This window comes from Lissotriton vulgaris, chromosome 11 (genome assembly GCF_964263255.1).
Source record: "Lissotriton vulgaris chromosome 11, aLisVul1.2, whole genome shotgun sequence".
NCBI classification, from domain to species: Eukaryota; Metazoa; Chordata; class Amphibia; order Caudata; family Salamandridae; genus Lissotriton; species Lissotriton vulgaris.
In genome coordinates, this window is record NC_141699.1 from 225,125,180 (window position 1) to 225,148,994 (window position 23,815).

General features: G+C 41.0%; 1 protein-coding gene across 1 annotated transcript in view; it reads right to left on the minus strand.

The window, feature by feature from the left end:
• LOC147679559 (clustered mitochondria protein homolog) overlaps positions 1-23,815 on the minus strand; it is a 249,240-nt gene that overhangs the window by 137,441 nt on the left and 87,984 nt on the right. Inside the window, exons 4-7 of the mRNA XM_086943140.1 lie at positions 20,580-20,723; positions 19,826-19,980; positions 14,024-14,178; positions 8,198-8,323 (exon numbers count right to left, since the gene is read on the minus strand). Coding sequence (XP_086799266.1) covers positions 8,198-8,323; positions 14,024-14,178; positions 19,826-19,980; positions 20,580-20,723 — 580 coding nt within the window. The remainder of the gene's footprint in view (positions 1-8,197; positions 8,324-14,023; positions 14,179-19,825; positions 19,981-20,579; positions 20,724-23,815) is intronic.

The window sequence follows — 23,815 nt, forward strand, 5'->3', positions numbered from 1 at the left end:
ATAAAGCAGGAGAAATGCAGGCACAACCCCATCGCGTAACAATTCTAGCCCCTGCCCCTCAAAACCAAACATACCGCAAGGAGCATGAGCGACGACGACACTAAAAGAGAGGAAAGACTAAAGGGCCATAGAAAACAAATACTAATCAAACACCCATCCCGCAACCCCCCACCCTGCACACCCGCAGAAGGTCATGGCCTACCCCCCCAGCCGCGTGCCTGTCGCCCTAATAGAACCCTAAATATAGAAAGATAGGGAAAGAAGAAAAGAAAAGAAGCGGAGGAGGGCCCTCATCGTACCGCCCGGCCCCGCCCTTCACCCCTACACCTCGGAAATCCCAAAAAGGACATATTACCATAATGAAGAACAACAAATCCCGAGCACAATAACGATGAAATATCGATCGAATATACCCACTGCCCCGTCTGCCAGTGATAAAGCCAATAGACCATGAGCCACCTCATCCCTGACCCTGTCTGGCAGTAATGCCGCCAGAAGTCCTCTCGTTAATCAATGTAAAGCACAGTCCTGAGGGTCCAAACAGTACGTATGGGCCCGATCGGGGCGTAGCCATAGAAGAGCACAGTAATCCAAGTCCATCCAAACACAGACCGCAAAGATCAGGCAACATCAATGCCGGTTCCGTGAACCTCCCAAAGCTGACAGATAACAACACCATCCAGGAGAGGAAAGTCACACAGTTCGGCCACCATCGCGACACAACCAGGCCATTCCAAGAAGGAAAAGAGCGCTCCACCCCCAGCCGCCGGCCGGACATGTGTCCCAAGGATACATCCACACGAGCAATCAAGTCGGCCCGCGCGGGCACGGGAGCCCGGTCCTCAAGCGGCCCCCGGTGCCCCCGAGGAGCCGAAACCTCCTCCATGGATTCAGCAGCAAGTTCAACGGCAGACCCATGGAATGGGACCGTGGCCGCCATAGATGACGAAAGAGCAATAGCGTCCATCCTTTCACCCAGGTCTCGAACATGGCAATCCATGGTCTTGCGCAAAACTGTTAGGGCAGCCAACACGTTCCAGGATGTGAACTCCTTTGTGTATTGTGGGCATCTCGTCCCCATCAGTGCAACAGCCGCCTGACACGGATATGGGCCGTAGAGGAGGGCACCAGCCGCCATCTTAATCCAGTCGGCCCCGTCCCTCTTCACCATATTCAGGGACCAGGCCTCGCTGTGAGGGCGCCGCGGGATGCGTCCCCAGGGCAAACAAACTGTGGGGCAGGGTCCAGAAAGGATAGCCACCAAAAGGCTAAAGTCCCGCCGGGCCCCGGGTGTCGCCCGCCTATGTCGGGGGCAAACCTTGGCTATGCCCGGGTAACAAAATTTGGGGAGGGGGCAGGAGTCACGCGCCCCCTTCGATCCTGTGCCACCACACTGCCCCTCAAGGGTCACCGGCAGGCGGATCGGGTCTTTACCGCCAGCAGCGGTCCTTCATATCATCGGCACCCATCGTCAGGCTCTCCACCGCCATCAACGGCCGTTAATGCTGCAGCTGTGGCCGGAGGCCCCGATGAATCAACACCCCAGTCTCATCATCGCGTGGGCCGCAGAGCGGTCGGGGATAGTTCCCAGGATCGGCTGCACGCAGGAGCTTCGGGAGCAAACGGTAGGTGCTCGTTTTCTTTCCTCTAGTAAAGTATGCCTTCGTGGCTCAGGATAGTCGTCAGGATAGACGTGTGGGGCGAAAGGGCTCACGGAGCCGAGCGACTATGCGGCCATTTCGAATGCCTGCTTGGCTCCTCCCCCCGTTATGGAAAATTATTGAAGAAAATCATTAGTATTTAGAAATGTGGTGTTTTCATTATTAGGGATGTAGTTATTACCGCTGTTGTGTTTGTTGTCATTTTATTACACTTAATGTTTTTATATTGACATTATTATTTGGTCTAGCAGGGTTTTAAAAACTTCTTACATTCGATTATCACATCTATTGTTTAAATTTAGTAATTTGTGCAACTGTTATAAATGCTGCAAATCTCTCGAGAAAATGTACAAGTATTTACCAATTTAACATTCAATTCTATGCAATTCAACAAAAAACAATTATGACTATGAAAATCTACATAGATGATTGCTGGCAGTAATAGGATAGGGCACAACGTTATGAGGAAGAATAGTAGCCAAAGGTCTTGAATGTACGAGTAGAGGAACATTCCAATCCCTCTACAAATAGGAGAGTAGGCATGGATCTTAATTCAGAGTTTTGAGTTAAACCCCGCACCCTTGCAATTTTCTCCTGGCAGATTTCGTTTGACCGGTCAAAACCGCCACAATTTATCATAGAAAAATAAATCCACCACAAGCAGAGATTGGTGTGGTAAACATGATTCTGCCTATAATTTTCTATTTTCCCAGAAAAATTTGGAACGGAAGGCATTTATCGCACCCGGTAAATACCTCACATAAAGAAATACTATTTATGGAGAGCAGAGCATGTCTCCCCAGTTATATGTAATGTTTATTTGGAAACTTTTGTTTCCATGATGATCCAAAGTGTTAGACAATATGTAGAGTGATGGGTGGATTTAAGATGCATCCTTAGTTGTTCATTGATGACAGACTCTCTCCTCAGCAAATGCACCATGCACAAGGCAATATGTGCATTCTGTATGAATAGTTTAGGGCGCTTCATTTGCTACTGTGCTCGTGGGAATATTTAGCTGCCATCCAGGGAGTGAAGGAGGTCTTTAGAGGAGATGTAGTAGGCTGCAGTTATAGCTGGAGAGGGAAGAGAATGGGGTTGGGGGGACGCTAAGCGGTAAGTACAAGAAAAGAAGGTGAGCTAGAGGAAAGAATTAGATGAAAGACAGGATGAAATGGAAGAGAGGCTGAGAAGAAAAGAAAGAAATGAATCAAAAAGGATTATCTGAGGATACATAGATGTGGAAAAGCAAAGAATGTGTGCAGAGGGGAGGAAGACATAAAAGAGAGATAGGGAATGGAGGTCAAGAGAGAGAAAGGAATACACTCAGAGGTAAGAGGGAGAAGGTGAGGTGAAAGGTGGAAAAGCTGGTGAAAGATGAATAAAGGGGAAATGTGGAATAATGGAGAGAACATGAAGGAAGCGAGAGGAACAGAGGGCAGATCGATGAGAAATGGGTAGGGGAAAAGAGATGATGCAAGGCATGGTAGCAGAGAGAGAAAGGGAATGCTTTCAAAGTGAGTAGATGAAGAGGGGGAGGCAGGGGGAACAGAATAAAGGCAATCATGATGAAGGTAAGGGTAAAGAAAGGAGGAGAGGAAGTGAGCGAAAAGTGATCATGTTTGGGTAGTGAGGAGAAGAAATGGAAATAACAGGAGGGGGAATGGAGACAGGGTGAAAGTATTGGAAGGGCAGGAGATGAGGATGATAGGCAAAGGAGGTCAATCAAGCAACAGGAAGTTATGAGTGTGGAGAAGGGGAAGAAGGTGAAGAAAAGAAGAAAGAAGTGTGAACAGGAAGATTAGGTGAGGGGAGAGAGGAGATATATGCAGGCAAAGAAAAATGGTGAGGTGAAATTAGGCAAAATAACTGTGCTGATGAAAACACAAGGCATGCCAGTTCTTTGGGCTCTACATGCTAGTTAACTGATGATTATCCCAACTGCCCAGCATTTCCCCCAGATATAAATGTCTCAACTGAGAGATTCAGCGGTACAGAAGTGACATTCTTCACACAGCCTCTAAAGATGTGGCCTCTGTGGCCCTCTCCCGATCAGTGGTTTTAATTACTGTTTTCCCAGCTAACAGCTGCAAATTCTGTTGAGACATGCTAATGTGCCCTGCAATCACAAATCAGTATAAGACTAGCAAAAGGAGGTCTAATGCCAGGCAGTGTTCCTACTTCCTACAGCGTTCTGCCGCCCTTTGGCTAGGTTTGCACTATAGAAATTTCATATACATACATACATACTTCCTCTGCAAACATTGATTCAGCATTTCCTGAAAGCAAAGGGAAGTCATGGGTGTGGAATCAGAAGGTGCTCAACCTCATGCAAATAGAGGTCCTATTTAAGATGTCGGGTGTTCAGACCACCGTCTGCTACTACAGCGGTAAGGAGACCGCCCAACAAGCAGGAGCCAGTCCGACCACCACATTACAATGCGACATCCGGGCTGTCAGTTGCAAAGTGCTTTTTTTCATGGCGGCTTGTGCTGTGGCCCAGTTAAAGGACTGCAGCACAAGCCGTCATGAAAAGGAGCACTTGCTGCACGTCCATGGACTGTGTGCCATGCACCAAGTGGTGCACAAAGGTGCGTTGGGGCACTGTATGTGCCTGAGGGCCACTATACAGTGGCCCAAGAAAGACGGGAACCCTGTTTGATGCCCCTAAAATCAATTCACGACAGCCTTTCATGGCGGTCTTCCTGCCATGTAAAGGCTGTGGGAAAGTGATATCGTAATCATGACAGTTGTGTTTGCCTCAGCGCCCCCTTGGGATCATTGATCGTGGTGGGAGTGGCAGTCTTCCTCTCGATCACTGTGGGTCCGACCGCTGGTATTGTAATCCGGCGATCGGACCGAGGGCCTGTCCGCAGGTGGACCGCCACGACGGCAGCCTGCCATTTTAATCAACCCCAGAGTGTCTGCCCATTGCCCAACAGTGACAATGTGAGAAGGCTCATATTATTCATGATTCTGTTGTTCACTTCCGGGCTCGACCAGTGCCACAGGAGACAGGTGGGATTTGGTCCCACTGTTTCATGATACTGTTATTAAGAGACTGGAACATCTAGCATCTAGACCCCTATTATACTGGAAAAGAATCTGGGTAACAGAAGAACTAAACACCCGTAGGCAAGGATTGAAGTAGCTACTGGAACTTGACGGCCAGCTCACCTTTCCTTGGTTCTGCCATGTGCGAAACAGTTTTTTGAGCTGGGCCGGAGTAGTTTCTGGACTGACCCTAGTTCACTGACTTCATACTCTAAGAAAGAACTAAAGTGCATCTTTTGGGAATTTACAGCGGATAAGGTCCATCTTGATTGTAGAATGGGAAGACTCACTATGCAGTTTCTAAGCTTTAATCCATTGCCAAGTTTTGAACCTTATCTCGACAAAATCCAACCCCAATTAGCAAAACCCTTTTTCATGAAGTTTCGATTTGAGACTCTTCAGATTAACTCAATTATAGCCAAATGGTCGCCTGGTCAAACAGCAGGGAGAGAAAACAAATGCACTTTATGTTCATTGAATGCCAAAGAAAATATTGCACACATTTTTTCTGCCCGGAATATGCGGTGATAAGAAGGAAATGGGTAAAACCAATGTGTCTAGGTCTGAGGATTAGAACATTTTCAGAGGATCTAAGAATTTTGAAAACAGACAGTTCACGATTGATTGTAGGGCTTACCACCTACTTCAAGTAGGTGGTAAGCCCCTCGCAATCGGGATGGGGTCCCCAGGGGACCCCTTCCCCTTTGTGAATGGATGCAAAAATATGTTTTAAGAGCAGGCAGGCGTCCAAGGGACCACTGCCTGCCATTAAAAAATTAAATAGAAATGTTACATTTTTCTTTTTTAAATGCAGCCTGTTTTCCTGTAGGGAAAAAGGTCTTCATTTAAAAAACTGCTTTATTTAAAAAAAGCAGTCACAGACATTGTGGTCTGCTGACCCCAGAAGGCCACCATTCCTGGGAGTGCTAGCCATTCCTAATGGGGTCGCAAATTGCACCTGCCGCATGAATAATAATGAGGCATGCAATTTGCGACCCCATTAGTAATCGCAAACAGTGTCTGAGACACATTCCAATTTGCGAGTTGCGAATTGCGAGTTGCAAAACGACACAATTAGGGAGTCGGAAATTGGTAGGATGGTACATCTGGCTCTTGGAGTACATTATGACTTTATCTTTTAGTAGTCCTTTTTTTATATCGTACAACAATAAATTGCAAATAATTGTAAATAATTGTGGGTCATTTTATCCAGTGTTATATGCTACTATTCTTTTTATGGTCATATTAACTGAAGCAAAAGCTGCTTTGATTGATGTCTTAAACATTTTTGCTTAATGCACTTTATGTTTACCAGCTGGAAGGAGAAACCTAGTATCCCCGAACCAGTGTACACTGCTAGACATCATGGTTGGCATAGCAGACCCTCATAGAGGTCATCTTTAGATTCTTTCTAAGGTTTTTGCATTACTGGATTCTGTTTAGCATGGAGGTATTGCTCTATCATAAACAGATGTAACATGCTCGTTACTATTTTTAAATTATTTGCTGCAATGAATGGTGTGTTTGTCTGTATGGAATTGCCTTCTTGTGTAGATGTATTTTGTGCTCTATTTTGTACATAGATGCTTTATGATATTAATTTTACTACTGAGATGTATCTCAATAAACTGTGTATTTCTTTTATCTGTTATGCATTTTATTGAGATGTTTGCTATGGTATACTTTTATGGTTCTTTGAACCGAAATAAAGTTGATTGATGATGACAGGTGGGGTTATCTTCTGGCTGTAGAGGCTGTTCATCACTAAGATGGGCTCATGGTGTTGGGCTAATTGATATTTCACTTTATGTGAATCTACAGGGCTGCAGACGTTTAAATCACACTAGAAGTACAGTAGGTTTACGTACATCAAAAGCCACGGAAAACCACCCTGAAAGGTAAAGCAGAACATCAGATGGAAGAGAAGTGTCTCTAAAAGGCTTGAGAGGATGGAAGAATGAAGCCATGCCTGAAGTCAAACCATGATCTTGAAAATGTTCTAAGGGATTCTCTTAATCACTCAGTAACTTGCAAGATGTTTTGCTTACCTAATTTGTTTTAATTTTTGAGCTAATATTAGCCATGATATAGTAGTAGTAGTAGATATAGCACTATTATTGTGATTATTATTAATAATAGCAATAATAATTATATCCTTCTTTTCTTCATCTTCTTAATATTATTTATAAGAGCTAATGTTAGATCATGTGACAAACGGAATTGCCTTGGGGCACAATTATTACACATTCAAATGAGCTTGTTGAATATTAAATTTTTATGCAACACTTCATTAGTCTGCCCTTAAAACACACAATTACAGAAAAGGGAGTCCTTAAAACAAGAAAATGTGAATTAATTGCCAATAAAACAGCACAATCTAAATTGGATCTCTGAGTTTCCCTCGTCCACTAACCTGCGACCCCCTAAATGCAAGGCTATTTGTCTTAAATCTGCAACTGACAAGCAAAATTAATTCTACCAATTGCTTTGTAACAATGAAATGGAAGGTCTGCTTCTCCCTCTCATTTTCAGAATGGTTAACTACCCAGTCCTTAATTTGGAAAAAACATAATTGTAGGTGCACAAACCTTTTCTTAGGAGCCCGCTGTCACCTTGGCTAAATGCAGAGGATGCTGAATACCAACACAGTCCATCACCCTACACTTTGTGTCTCTTTATCTCACTTTTTCAGGTGCTTTGTCAACCCTGCATCTGATGCCCACTGATAACAAAAACGCCCAACGTAAGCACTGTCAATAGTAGACAGAATAGAAGCAGAAACAAAGGATTGGGAAATAATATTTTATACCATTAGGACAACATACTAGACTGATGTTTTATATGTGAACATTTGTGAATAATCATGTGGAAATAGAATATCATACTATCCAACAGGAGAGGTTTGGCATTAATCATGAGCAATGGCACACAGCAAAAGGATGTAGGCACCGTAAGAAGTGAGCACCATCAATTCTTGTATTAATTTCAGGCACTGGATTGATACTGTGCCTTTGTGCAAGGTAGCCAATCAAGACTTCAACGTCATGAACCTGGAATCTTTGAGGGATTGTATTGTATTTGGGTTCATATGCCTGTGTATTTATTATTAAATTAATATTATTGTTATTATCATCATCACTACAAGGCGAGTTTGTTGGCATGAAGAAGGAAGAGGATGCCAAGTGGGATAGTCAACACAGTAGGTGCAGCTCTGAATCGAAAAAGTCATATTCATCACATGGGGCTGGAGGCAGAGAGTGCCGTACACTGGAGTCCAGGCCAGGCAAGAGGGTGGCCAGGAGCTGTGTTGTGCAATTTCCATAAACTAAAGCCCGACCAATGGACAGCCAGTTGGCATGAATCCTAATTTATTATTTTCTGGAATGATCTGCGATTATCACTCACATGAGAGATGCTGTAACTTAAAAGATTTACAGAGGTGATATTATTACCTTACAACTGACACAATGGCCAACACTTACCTCTTCTTCTGCAGCACTGCAAAGTTTTTCTTGAAGGCAGGACTAATTTGATTAAATAGCTCCACAAGACTGTGGCTCAGATGGCTGGGGTTTGCTGGTTTAGGATTAAATGTATCTGCAGTTGATCTATAACAAAAGCAAAGTACCAGTGAGGGCTCATGAAACAAACATCTTCTAAATTAGCAGATTTATTATGAAATGCCAGCAATTACCCCTGCTGACAGTGTAAGGTACAGCTGACAGGCTGGCCATAGGAGGGATGCTACTGACCATATCTCCTCTCCTTGGTAGTCGGTTAACTTTCCTTGTTGTTGTTGAATATGGACAGCTCTCTAGGTGTGAGTCAATGTGCAGCATAAAGAAAAGGTTCTACATATAATCTGCAAGCGATCATTGTCAGTGTTTGGTTATATGTGTATAGTAGTGGTTAGTGTTGTCCAGTGGTTTTAGAGACAATCTTTATTAATTTAGGAACGTGCCTTTTTGGTGGACTGCTATGTTGGTGGACTGCTATTTGAGGTATAAGTCCACGGTAATAGAGAGTGTGGTGTCCTGTTAGGATCCACAATATCCCTTAACACTGGAGCAGCTATGGGCTGTTGAGTGGATGTTGGATTAATGCTTTACATGTTGTCATGAGGAGGCATGTAGTTTTATGAAGTGTAGATTTTATCTGTGACCTTGGTGAGGTTCCCCTATAAGGTATCTCTGAACTGTGGTGGATGTACGTGTGTTATGCAGAGTCATGTGTACTGTGATTGTTTATTGTAGGGATGGTGCTGTTGTTAGTTCAGTTATACCCAACCATATGGAACATCTCAGCTGTGCTGGATGTGTATGCATCATTCTGTTTACTTTGTTGAGTTAAATGTTCAGTGGTTTTTCGTTTGAAAGGTGCAGTTGTTTGCACTGTGCTATCTAGGTAAATGTTCTATTTGCACTGTTCTACACTCATATAGCTAGTCACTACTAGTCAGTCCGCCGTATTAGAAGTGCACTGTAACTGTTGACACTTGTAATATATCCCTTCCACAACACTCTGAATAAGGCCCTTGGACCTAGTGTCTATTGTGAAGCTAAAGAGGTCACCACCATCTACTGAAAAGTTGTGGCCATGTTTTTCTTGTCCTTCTTCATTGATGAAGTTGAGTCTGGGAAAGGTCACTGTTCCAAGGGTCATACTTTCTGTTTATATTAACGGGTGTACATTTGACACCCAAGGCATTAGCATTCTTGTATTAAGTTTAACATAAGTGTAATAGTCATTCATAACTTGCACCCCTTTGGGACAGGCATAAGTACTTCAGACAGTCATAAACCTGCAGAAAAAAGGACAGAGTGAGAAAGAAGCAATAACAATTGCACTGGTATGATTATGTCAACTACTAAATGGGGGGATTTCCAGGATGCCCTCTTGCCTCCCTGACTGAGAAGGTAAATATTGTCCTTTCCAATTTCAAGCCTCATGCCATCTCCACCAATGGAAATATAGAATATCTGGATAATGCCTCTGCTGTACTAGTCTCATACAGAAGACATTCGGCTGTAGCCTAGGTCTTTGCCTTCTTCAGAACAAGAGAAATTTGAAAATAAGCTGTACCTTTACACTTTTCCAGGGAGGCCAAGACCACTTAGGACTTTATAGGTACAAATGATGGAAAGGCTATAGGAGCATCACTAGTGTCCTGTGCTATGAAAAAGATGGTCTTCTGACACCACAGCGGATTTGTGATTCTTCAAAACCGCATCGTCTTGTAAAAGTAATAGAGAGCACAGCATGATTGTTTGTATTTTCCATGAGTAAAATGATAGTAAAATGTTTAAAAAAAGCAATAGCAGGATCAGGTTGTAGGACTACTGAAAGAGTTCCTTGACTCATAAGACAGAAGCCACTGAGAGTATCATTGGAGCTTTCTGATTATTTCTTGAGGACTAAGAGATTCAAGGGCTCTACAGTCAGCAAGAAATTGCCTTAGGCGAGGGAGCTCCCTGCCTAAAGAGGTTGCAAAGTTCTACTGATTAGGAAGCATTGACCAGATGAGCTTTTATATTCTTCGCATTCGCTGACACTTGAATCGACTACGAGTAAGGTTGAATATACTTTAATTGTCAGAAGTGCTTAGCAGGCTTGATCTGACAGAGCCTGTGGAGGTTGCACAAGTTCTCTGAGGTGATGCCTTTATACTAGCTCAAAGTGCCCTGCAGAAAGGCTTTCTACGTGAGTTGGGTACTCAAAGGTAGACATCGATCTACAAACAACTAATCAAGAGAATATGGGAGAACATGTATTATCAAAGCTGAGAAAAAGTCTGAAGGATAGGATATGATGACAATGACCGCTGCAAAGCGACATCAAAGAAGGACCATTGCATGACAATGTTCTACCAGTATTCTATAGCAGAAAAAGATATTTGACTACAATGTATGGTGGCTTCACTGTCATTACTGTTCCATTCCCTGAAATCAGTACTCTAATACTAAGAGATGCATTCACCATGTCATTGCAAACTTAAGACTGCACAGCTATGTGCTAATATGTAGCCAGTTTGGAAACCGACATGGGATGATGCCACACAGACCACATCCCTCCAATATACAATCTAAATTATTATTCAGTCTTCATTTGTGAAAGACATGTCCTCCAAATACAAAAGGCCAGCCTGTAAACTAGAGAGCAAACACGCAGAAAATAAGGACTCTAAATGCTCCTCTGATTGTTGTGTATTTTGATATTTCACTACTTGTGAGATGAGGCAACATAGCTGTCTTAAGGTATACATGTTTGCTTGACTTTTTTAAACATGCAAAGGTTCTGGCAATAAACAAGTTCTAATATTAACTCATAAATAATAACGCTGAATACATTTTAAATTGTGAACTATTCTGGTTCTTTTCAAACAAAAATCAGTGCCTATGTAAATAAACATCTAAAGAAACTGCAGATTGGCCGACCAATGAACATGCTGTTTTTGCGGCAAGCACATGTCATGTTCTTAACTGCCCTCTACCTGTAAGAACAGGTGAGATTTCTAAAAAGCAAAAAGTCAAGCACATGTCATCCCTCCCCACCCTCTAGGCAGACAGGTGTTCCCTTTTTAAAATTTACTTGCAGAACGATCTTTTAAGTACAGGCAGGATTACATTTTTGCACTCTTCGTTGAAGAGTGAATGCGTGTTATCAAAGAATGCTGTTACAGTGAAGTTCAGGATAATATATTGCGACTCTCTGAAGCAATTCAGATGGACACTGCAGATTAGGCACGATTGTCATGAAAGGTGACTCGATAAAAAGCATAACGAGTCATGAATTCAGAACTAATAGAAGCACCACTTTGCTATCTTCACAATGGCGTTTATCTCTCCAAATGAAACATGATAAACACGCTATACCTATATCCGTGACTTGCTGACAAAGCAGAATATGTAAAAGATCATAAATACGGTTGGGTGAATTTAGAAGATAACAGACTGGTTTGCCCCAGCCAATAAGTGCAGCTCTGGTGCAACAGTGGCTGCACATGCGGAAGATGAGATCAGCATTGAGGGTCTTTGTCGTGAGTACTAGGGCACCTCTTCATCGCAGGCATGTACTTCAGGAGGTGTATTATCTTGACTCTTCAGGCTCGATTAACAAAAACGGAGGTGTGGCTATCGTTGGTGCAGCAGGCATAGTGACACATGCGCCCATATGTACGAGTAGCCCCTGCACACCGATTATGGCTTTCGTTTACTGACCGAACTGAGGTAGAGAGTCCAACTTCTCACTGCTTTAGGAACAGTCGTACTTTTACCATGCCACTGCACAAAGACTTTGCTTTGAGTTGGTGTGACTTACTCTTCAAGTAATCCTTGCTTACTGCTGAACTCAAGGAGTAAGCTGGGTGTACTACTGAATTACTCCTGAAATTCAGGAGTAAGACAGGAGTACTACAAGATGAAGTCACAATAAAATCTTTTTGACTTGGGCCTCTAGTGTTTCTCATTGATCTCTTGACAAGCATTATGGGTGTAACATGATACACTCTACGCTATCGAAGCAAAGAGAATTGATTAGGCACCATAGAATGTGTGTCCTGTGACAGCAACTGGGAATGGGTCTCACAGGGGGGGAAGAGGGGCTTAATATGTCCAGCATACAGGCCCCGCAGATACTGATAAAGAGAAGAGGGGAGGGAACAGCATACCCCCGTCTCTTTAACAGCAACTGGGAATGTCACAAGATTGCACACAGAGGCCCCAGCTCATCACAAGTGAATAAATCAGAAATGATAGGAGACTAGATAGGACTCTTGTAATACTGCCCAAAATACATCAGAGCAAGTCTTTTGATGAAACTAGGATATGTGGCTTTGACATTCAGGCGGTGGATTGTCCCATGACGTGGTGGATGCCCTGTTCAGCTATTGTGTAGCAACAGTGTGGGCTTCAGTCGATAACATGAAATGGACCATAAGACTTTTCTTAGATTTCTATTCCTTTCTATAAACAGACTGGGGCCAGTGAACTAATGGTTGGTGTTTGTTTCCCATTAGACCTCTTATACCATACTGGGGAGAAATATGTTGTTTTTCAGAAATACTTTATGCGCAGCGAGTGTGTGACCAACACTAGTAAAAGCCAGAGGACTCTGACAAAATACGACTTTTGTTAGAATTACTCTGTGACCAATGATTAATATGCTTCAGAGAAATTGTAGAAGACTTGGTGAGGGAGTATGTCAGAATATAAAAGACAAAAACATCTAACTAACAAAATAATGTGGCCAGAATAGCAACAGCCACTATATCATGAAGGTATGTACACATGGTTGAGAATAAATTACTATTCTTAACTCCACATGTATGTACCTTGAAAATGTCACATCAAATGTGTTAGTCATGCTGCTTTGCTTAACAATCAGCTGCTCCTCTAGGGTAGATTCACAGGAGGCAAACAGAGCAACATTACCCTATCACTTAATCCGTTTTATGTTTCAATGAAAACCTGCCAGTTGGGGTAGTTATCTGATGTTCGTGGCGGATGTATGACATTACAACACACTTTTACAACGCATGCTGTTACAACACAGTTTTTAGAACGCATGCTGTTACAACGCATATCGCTTTGGGGTGCTGGATAGTGAATAGTTTAATTTACTATTCCAACTCCAGTCCCCGTGGATAGTAGGGAAGGTGTTGGATAGTAAATTAAAACTATTCCCTATCCTAGAGCGCCCCCCAGTGTAATGCGTTGTAATGGTTTTCGTTGTAAAACCTGCTTTGTAATAGCAGTGCGTTGTGAAAGTTTTGTTGTAAAGGATGTTTCCCGCTCGTGGCACATTTGAGTTATCCATGTAGAGAACGTGAGGAAGATGGTCACTCTCACACCTCTTATTATACTTACAAATTTCACAGTGAAAGACCAGTGAATAATCTGAACCTGCATTTCTGCTAATATAAACAAGCGTTCTGATCATCAGTTGGTCTGCTAAGAATCTGCCACAAAGAACTCCTAATCTCACTGTACAATAGGTCAACAATAGAGATTCACCCAGAATATCCTTTCTCTCAGAGGTGGTTGTTTGTGCTCGAACATGCAGTAGAACTACAAACTTTTGAACGACATTGGCAGGCCCCAACTGTAATGAAATAGTTTAAAATTCACTTCAATAACCTAATCGATTTGAAATTATATTTTAATATTTTCTTTACTTCACTTTACCATTAATAAATTTTAGGAATACTTTCTGTGGGGGTTCCTAATTAATATATCAGTTTCAGAAAAGCAATACTTGAATGTGAAATGCTATAGTTGTCAAGTGAATATAGATGTCAGGAGCATACTCACTGGTTTATGTAGAATCCTCTGTTCGAAGCAGTGATGTTAACATGATGATCTTCCAGTGTAATTACATTCAGGTACATCAGATCTCCATGCATTTTACGGTTACCAGGGGGTGGATTCCACCCACTCATCATTAAGGCTTTGAGACACTGTAAAGGCTGAAAAAAAGACACACATTAGGGCATATAAACAAGATGAAGCTAAGACACTGATTGCAATGGAAGAAATTCCATAACAGAATCAACACAGTGTACCAGTCCACCGATGAATTATTACAGACTTAAATTACTAACTGTCTTGTATGAACACATTGTAAGAGTCTACCATAAGAGAGCATTTAAGTTCCCTGAAAGACTTTTTTTCTCATTTTTATTTAAAAAGACATCAGTGGAAAGAGTAGACATGTGCGGACTTTAAATAAGAGAAAGGAAAGCAAAGTCTTCAATGGGATTGGACAAATAAGAACAATTGTAGTATGATTCTACTTGATTTTGTTTGCTGAAAACATGGTTAGCTGTGCAGTGTTGTTTTGCTTCCTTTAGTATATCACACTTAAGACAGGAAATAGGTACAACTACTAAAAGAAAAATCTTATGAGTCGGGCCATTAGTTCATGGATATAGTAGTGATAAATTAAGTTGCTTTACTACCTCCCCTTAATGGGATAGAGACAGCTGTCAAAGGGATAAGATGCATTAACTGCCGCAGTAGGAAAGATGTGTCTGCAAGAAAGGTTGGGACAGGAAGCTGTTAAGAGGTGCCTCTGCACTGAAGGAACTGATGTATGGTCTAATAGATGCAGGAGACCTACATGCATTTGTGAGAGAAAATATAAGGTTTGATTCACACACACAAAAAAATACTCCCACAGGTCTCTTATTTTTAGAGTAAATTTACATTCCCATTCTGAATACCGTTACACAAGTGTCAAGGACAGGGCTAAATCTAAGGCCACATCCAGTGTGTGAATATATTTTACCAATAGTTGTGAATGTCTACAAATTCCGAGGTTTGAGGGTATTCAACTACTTTTCAAATAATCCCCACCCAGGAATGCCCACTCTTTTCCTTTTAGATCTGCTCACATGCACATTTGTGAGTGTAAATTAAGATTCTGTAAATGCCAAATGTAAGTTCACACATTTAGGTCAAACTATTTATGCACCTACATTAAGATGTTGTGACTTTGGCCCTCAGATTCTATGTTTTTATGAGCTGAGATGTGGCACCTGTTCTATGACTTCATCTCCACTGATGATAGATAGCAAGATCCCTGAGAGACTCTGTCAGGGATGGCTAGAATGACTGTAGGTTTAATTTGAAAACACCCATGGGGATGGTAGTGAGGTGGGAAACAACCTTTATAATGCAGTCATCACATTGCACTACATTTACAACGCAGTCATTACATCGCAGCATCCTTTACAATGCATGCCACTACAACGCAGCCATTACATTGCATGTCACTTCAACGCATGACACTACAACGCATGTCACTACAACGCAGGCATTACATTGCATGTCATTACAACGCATACCATTACAACGTATAGTACCCCTACACTATCCAACACTTACCCTACTGTTGCACTCCCTGGAGTTAGAATAGTAATTTTTATCCCTACACTATCCAACATTTACCCTACTGTTGCACCCCCTTAAATGCAATGTAATGGTATGCGTTGTAAAGGTATTATGCGATGTAATGTAATGCGTTGTAAATGTCGTTTTAAAAAATGTGCTGTAATGGAATGCGATGTAAATGTATGAGTTGTAAGGGATGTTGCGGTGTAAAAACTGTGTGTAAAGACATGCGTTGTAATGTATGCGTTGTAACGTCATACATTCTAGTGAGGTATATGTGGTAAGAAAGAGCAAGGAGCAGCAGTATTCCAAGAATATTAAAACAGGATGAAGTTTGTGCATTGCCTTAATGGTGGATGGGCTCCTTTATCCTTGCCAGTTGCATCACCGCATCTGATTGTACCTACAATTTAAAAGTAATTTCTACCAGATGGGTTGCATGTGTGTGCACATACAAACATCTGCTGAGACTGCTCTACTTTTTGTTGATGGAACCCTACCAATACTGGTCAAGCAACATGTCACATGAGTCCGCTTACTAACCTCTGAAAAGGAGAAGTATAGGGAGTAGCCAGTGATTTGGAATACTTTTATTAATCTGCTGCTTGTTAAATTGTGGCTTGAAGTACACTCTTGCTGGGCTTGGCTGGCCCACTTAAAACATAAGTAGTAATTAGTTATAATGGGCCACACAATATTGATAGCCCCAATCAACTATCCAGTAAGGGTGGGCGTAAAATCCGTTTCGCGTGCGAATTTGCGGATTTTCAGCGATTTCGCGATCCGCGAATCTTGCAAAATCGCGGTAAAATCCGCGAATCAGCGGGGACGACTTTTCAGCCAAGCAAGGGTTACAGCAGCAGGTGCAAAAGTTGAACCTAATTTCTTTGTAACCTTTTACAAAAGGGTTACAAACAAATTAACTTCAACTTGGACACCTGCTGCTAATTGCTTTCTGGCGCCTCGTTGCCTACTTGCAACTATTCTCTGACCCTGCTCTGACCCTTGAAGCAGGGTCAGAGAATAGTTACAAGTAGGCAACGAGGCACCTGTCCAAGGAATTAAACCTCATCAGGAAGCACTTACAGATATAAAAAAAACAGGAAGAAGGGAGAGGATGGCGAATACACCCATTTTCATATGCATTTTGCTAAAAATAAAAAGCTGTATGTTCTGTAGGGGCAACTCAGGAATCTGGCCCTTCAGAGATCCGGCCTCTCTTTCTTTCTCTCGTTCTCTCTCTCCCTCTCTCTTTCCCTCTCTTTCTCTCTCTTTCTATCTATCTATCTATCTATCTATCTATCTATCTATCTATCTATCTCTCTTTCCCTCTCCCATAAACGACTGCATGGGTAACTTCGCTATGCAAGCGGCTCGCGAAGATGCAAAAAGCCCCAGGAACACGCAAAAAACCCCGCGAACACGCAAAAAACCCCGCGAACACGCAAAAAAACAAAAATTCGCACAAATTCGCGAATTTTGCGGATCGCGAATTCTCAAATCCGCGAATTCACGGATCGCGAATTCGCCCATGCTTACTATCCAGCACATATCAACATTCTAACATTGTGTAGACAAATACAATGACTGAATGAAAAGGCAGCCCAGTGATTGCGACTCTCGGAAATCTATGTCTTTGGGGGTTAATGATTACTAAAGATCATAAACATCATAAGAGGTGTTCTAAGCATCTTTGTAAAATAACAATCCTCATTCTTGCATTGTGAATTCTATTGACAAATTAATAGAACTTGGTAATTTCTATTGATATGCCATTATATAACATGCCTTATTCATGAGTTTAGTAGTTCATATTAAATCAAGTGCAACACTGCTACATGTTTTCAATGACATCTGCAATGATTACTAGCATTTATACATTTTTGTTGCCAATAGCTGGCCAGCATGGATGGTGATAAATTGACTCATTTCAATGTTGTTTCTAAGGTTTGGGTCCTGTTGTAAAAAAGTGATCCTAATTTGAACTAAGCTAATTTGGACTCTGCAATTAAAAGGAACACCAATAGCTTACATCTGTCAATTGCTAGACGGAGGCCTATTAGACAATGAAAATGGGTGTATCATTAGTTATGTAATTGTTTTTCCTGACAGGTGATCACTTTTAAGCATGGTTTTCAACGACAATGGAGTTAATTCACAAAAACGTTTATGAGTATGGGAACAACTACTACAGTAATACTCGTTTCTTTTTCTTTGATGCCTTTGTGAATTAGCCCTAAAAAATCTAGTATCTAATTTAATCTAATCTTATATAGGTTTGAGCTGATGAAGGTGACTACTTAGAAATATATTTTACTACATCTCCAATTATTAACAATAGTATTCCAATTCTTAGTGGTAGTATTAATTAATGTAATTACCAATCACTTGTATTGCTATAAAAATATTCAGGGATTATCCTCCGACCAATCACTGGCTTCGATTTAAAAAAATATGACTGGATATTCATTTATGCTGTTCGTTTTATGGTGGTTAAGCACCCTTTGTACGATGGAACAACTGTAATGAAGCATGATCTTTTTACCATGGAAGGAATTCTCACAAGAAGAATAAAGACTTTGGGCCCAATTTACATTCCATCAAACGGTGAAAGAGTATACTTACTGCCAACATAATGGTCTGCCCGCCAAATTTAGATGTGGGTGGACCTTTAGTTTAATCACAGTGAAGACTACTACGCCTCTGCAGTGATTAAATCTCTCCAACGACCCTGTGGAATAAGGCCATTCGGAGGAAGACCTCACATTCCGCTCATCTAATTTCGATAGGTGAATTTACAAGTTCTGTTTTCACTGCCCGTCACAGAAAGGAAAACCCTGGCAGTCAGGGGAAGTGAAAACTACTAAATACTCCCCAAGCCAAGGGAGAGGACTCCGATTAAAAAGGGAGCATTTTCAGTATTTTCTGCATGAAAATAAAAAGGGAAACCGTTTGGTGCAGGGCTCTATCACGTTGACAGAGCCCTGCACCAAATAGCAAAAAGCATTGCAATTCTTTAAGAAGTAACCGTCTGCTTGGCAGTCATTTCTAAATCTGGCGGATGGTCCCTTCGTCAGGGTAACGGAGTAATTTACTAACCATCTGCAAGATTATAAATCTGGCCCTTATTCCTTCTAATGGTTGTGAGCCCAATGGTGTAGAGCCAACATAATATAACAACCACAATGAAATGCCAGCCTGTCTTTCTTAGGCCTCAGGGTGGCAAATAAATGCTTTTCTTATGCAAGTCCATTTATTTAGGTCTTTCAAAAAGGCTTAGTTACAGAAGCTGAGTACACATATGCTTTGAAGTAGTCACAATCCGGAGGATCCTGTTGCTACTAGACCATGTGTACGTCACCCGCCTGATTATTACATAACAAGAATGCAATACATGTTTTGATTTGAGGTTTTAACCATATTAATTTATAGCGTTTTTTAATGAAATTGACAAAAGCCTAAGATCAGAACACTCTTAGAGGATGGGTTATTGTTTTGGAATTAAATTGGTCTACTGGTGTTGTGATCACATTTTAAATTAAATGGTATACATTACAGCGTTTGTCAATGTGTCTTCTGCTAAACATGAACTGCATGTAAAGGAACATTGGATCTGGACTTAATTTTCTTCTCCTGTAAGTATATATACTCAAAAGTGTATGGTGAAGATAGAAAATGAAATTTTATTAAAGCCACAGCCATTCTTTCCCATTTCTACAAATACCTATACATTAATGCTGGTGGTAAATAAGGGCTTTGTGAAGAGTAACTCTACACTTTGATTATGCTGTGGCAATATTTCAGTTAAGCATTACCACTGCCAGTGTGCGTTTACCACCAATTGGTTAAAATTAGGGAAAACACACGCTTCCTTACACTTAGCAAGTAAACTAATACTGTCTGGTTGAACTTCTACTACTAGTATTAAACAAAAGGATGTCAAAAAATCTGTTTCAATATAAGGTGAGGGATATAGCTCCTGCATTGAGTATTGAGTGATCATACATACATAAACAGGCAACACTTTATGATACATACGTTATTTATTGGTTTTACACATTTTAAGACAACATTGGAACTGCTCTTATTTTGTGTTGCAAATTCTAATATATTTGGCAGCATATCTTCTCTAATAGGGGATTGCTGGTGGTATTACATTGAGTGCTAATAGTAGTTGTAGTACTGTTGGTAATTCTACCAAGTTTATCCTTCTATAATTACCTTGCTCTCTGTGCTCATTGGCTGTAGTGGACATAGCGGCCGCTCTTGGGATCCTGGAAGGATGTATTCTGGTGGGGAGCAGTCTATGGACTCCAGGCCTTGGTCTGATGGTGTGCGTTTTTTCTTCTTGCCAATATTTTCAGGACAGGCAGGATCTAAAATGAAAAATAAGATATTGATTATCTCCACTGTTGGTTACAAGAATAAATCAAACCATCTCTGCAATATGGAAGGTGGCATTTTCACACTGCTCTATTTGTTTATGCTAAATTAGAAGATCAAATATACCACCTCTCAGATTTGAGAAGAATGTATTTTATTCATGTCTGTTGAAGGGCCAAATAATAATAATAATAATAAATATAATGCATTCTTAACTTTATAGTTTAAATAGTGGTGTTCTTTTTTTATTTGGTGCAATGATGATAAATTATTGACATATATCGGAATTATAAAAGATTACATTTTCTGTACAAGTATTCAGAGCTTTGAAGTAGAAGTTGCAATTTTTGCAGCAGTTGCATCAAACCAAATGAAAACGAACAGTTAGTACAACGGTTGAGCCTTTTGTATTTACTGAGCATTTTCTAAAGCAAGATTATATGCTGAGTTAATTGTAGTGCACAGAAATACCTAGATATATCAATTTGGGGTAATTTCTTCACTTCTAATCACTATAGCTGGCTATTACCAAATATATGTGTGGGAATTGATTTCTTGAATTGCAGTACGCATTGTTTTATTTTCATCTTACCACTTATATCTCCTTCTGAGATTATGTTCAGAAATGAAAGCGAGTTACAGTCCACGCCGTTGTATGCATCAACTGGGTCCATACTTTTTAGCAGGTCTCGGAAATGACGGATGTGTATTCGAACTTCTCTTATTGTGTAAGGCTCTGCAAGATGACAACATTAATTTAGATCACAGTATTCCACCATACAGATTATGGTGATTAACAGCTAATATTTATATAGTTATTATTAATGAATGTATGCATAACAACATATCTGTAATGTTAATGTTCCATATATTTACTACAAATGTTCACTACTCTCATTCTTCATCCTTTCCGAGTCCTTTAATCATGAAGCTTAGCTACTTCGCCATAAAGGCATACAGTTTCCAACAGATAGATATACTAATTAAAAACACTTTATGTGTCAAACACTGACATGAAATCGAACTTGTATCCCTTAAGGGGAACTTGGGTCATACGGATTTTGATGAGGAAGGATGATTGAAGTCAGGACTTCTTCAATGTAGCATGGTTCCTTCTCAATCCCCCCATTTCAACAAACACTGTGCTGGCACTCCAGCAATATCCTGAAAACTCATACATTAGTCACACCTTGTGGGGGTATACAATATGAAAACCAACTGGGAAACCGCACTCAGAAATAATGCTCAGACTCCCTCTCTCATCACCCATGAACCAGAATTGGCTCACAAAGGATGAGGTATAGATTTGGCACTGTTTTTTTTTCTGTGCATGAGAGAAGGCCAAGGTCTCCTTTTCTGTCTAAGGCTATGGACCTGAATTAAAATGCAATGAACACCATCATCACTGTGTTTAACAACTGTGCAGAAGGGTTTCAGGAGATGAGAGGAAGGATTTATGATGTTCACAATCTATCAACAGCAACAACCCCTGCAGGCCCATTTTGCCACTACCGGAGACGCGTCAATTTATCATTGCCAAAGTGAGGTCATATATTTTTAATATCAGAGACACCATGGAGTTTCACAAGTTGCATAAATGTGAAGCCATGGGATTTTTTCATACGTCGCAGATGTTGGACCAGCAAATTTCAAGCTTGAGGCAGAACCACAACATATGAATCAAGTCACTCCCTCATAAGTTATACCTCCATCAATTTGATTCTGTGTGCAGCATTTTGGCATGAAGGGGCTGTAAAGCAGATCAATTGCAGCCTAGCCTCTCTTACACCAGGAGTAATGCAGACCAATCTTCCTTACCATAGTCATAGAGACTCGTCTCACCAGTTTCAGTTACCAGCTTCTGTGGCAGCTTAACGTCAGACAATAGAAGAAGTAACCTTCTATAAATATCTGGGAGTTAAGCTAGACTCACAGACCTCCTTTGCCCCCCCCCCCACCCCAAATATGATCAATGAAAAAGCCGTGGCTGTGAACTCTATGTTCATAACTCTTTCAAAAAAATGTGGGCCTTTGATGCCACTCCTAACTGTGATTAAAGCCAAATGTTTGCCAATACTAGCATACAGCAGCGAGCGAACTGATGCTTAGGTGGGATGCAAAATTTCTGGATTCCCTTCAGATCAGAATGTATAAGCTCGTCTTCCACCTTCCGAGAACCACTTCCCATAGTCAAGAAAAGTGCAAGTTTGCCCTGGCAAAAAAAAAACCTGGGCCAGGAAAGACGCCTTCTTGAAATTCTGTTACAAAGCTCGGTCTGCAGCGAGGGATTCCTTGAACTATTATGTTTGGGCTGAAATAAATTTGCATACAAGAGCAGTACATTTCCAGAACTACAGCGCAGACTAATGGGGTTAATTTACAATAAATGTGCACAATCGCATAGCGACCATCACCTTTTATGAACACTTGGCATCTTATTACCATTTTAAGTCCTCTTCTAATAGGAAAAATGGGACAAAGGTTCATAATGACTAGCCGGCAGTGTAATCGTTTTTATTAACTATGCACTTTTTATGTAAATATTTGCAGATAAATGACGTACTGGGTTAAGGGGTGGTTAAACTCGCTGGAACCCTGCTTGCACTTTATTGCTCTGCTTACACGTTTTCTGATGGCAGCAACTCTTGAATTTACTCAAATCTGCTATAGCTGCTATAGATACATGACACAAGTTGTCATATTCTATTATATTGTGTATCTTTGGTTTTATTGTCTACTGTATGTTATTGCATAGGTACAGGGGTGGTTAACCTCGTTGGAACCCTGCTCGCACTTTATTGATCTGCTTGCACTTTATCTGATTTGTCCGTACTTGTTGAGCCACCGAATGGCCTTGTTACACAAAGAATTAAGGGCGCTGGGAATTCTGAATTGCAGGCAAATGCTTATTGAATCGCTGTACCCACGAAACCTCAAGCTGAATATTTGCATAGTTTAATTCTTTGACATCATCAAGAAGGAGGTAGCATCCACAGCACAGACTAATTGGGTTAATTTAGAATAAATTCGCACAATCGCATAGCGAATATCACCTTTTATGTACACTTGGCATCTTATTACCATTTTAAATTCTCTTTTAATAGGAAAAAATAGGACATAGGCTCATAATGACCAGCCAGCAGTGTAATGGTTTTAATTAACTATGCACTTTAAGAGTAAATATTTGCTGATAAATGATCTACTGGGGAAAGGGGTGGTTAAACTCGCTGGAACCCTGCTTGCAATTTATTGCTCTACTTGCACATTTTCAGATGGCAGCAATTCTTGAATCTACTCAAATCTGCTATAGCTGCTGTAGATACATGACACAAGTCGTCATATTCTTTTTTATTGATGTGTGTCTTTGGTTTTATTGTCTGCTGTAGCTTATAGCAATAGTAACGCATGGCTCGGTTCACAGAACTAACAGCCAGATTCATCAAGGTAAGGAATTGCGAGTCCTTAATAACGAATTTTAAGGATTCGCTATTAAGGACTCGCAAAACGGGATTCATGTAGGAATCGCAACTGAATTTGCGATTCCCACTGATTCCTTATTTGCGATTAGCTAATTGCTAATCGCAAAAAAGGAATAACTCCCCATTCATCCCTATGGGCCTAAAGGCCCATAGGGATGAATGGGGAGACATTCCTTATTTGCGATTAGCAATTAGCTAATCGCAAATAAGGACGCGATTTCAAGGGTGCCAGGGGTGTCCAAAGGACACCCTGTAGCACCCCTGAAATGTAATCTACATTGGTGTTGCGCACACACATGTCCAAAGGGCATGTGTGTGTAACATGCAACTTAGAAAAATGCATTTAAAT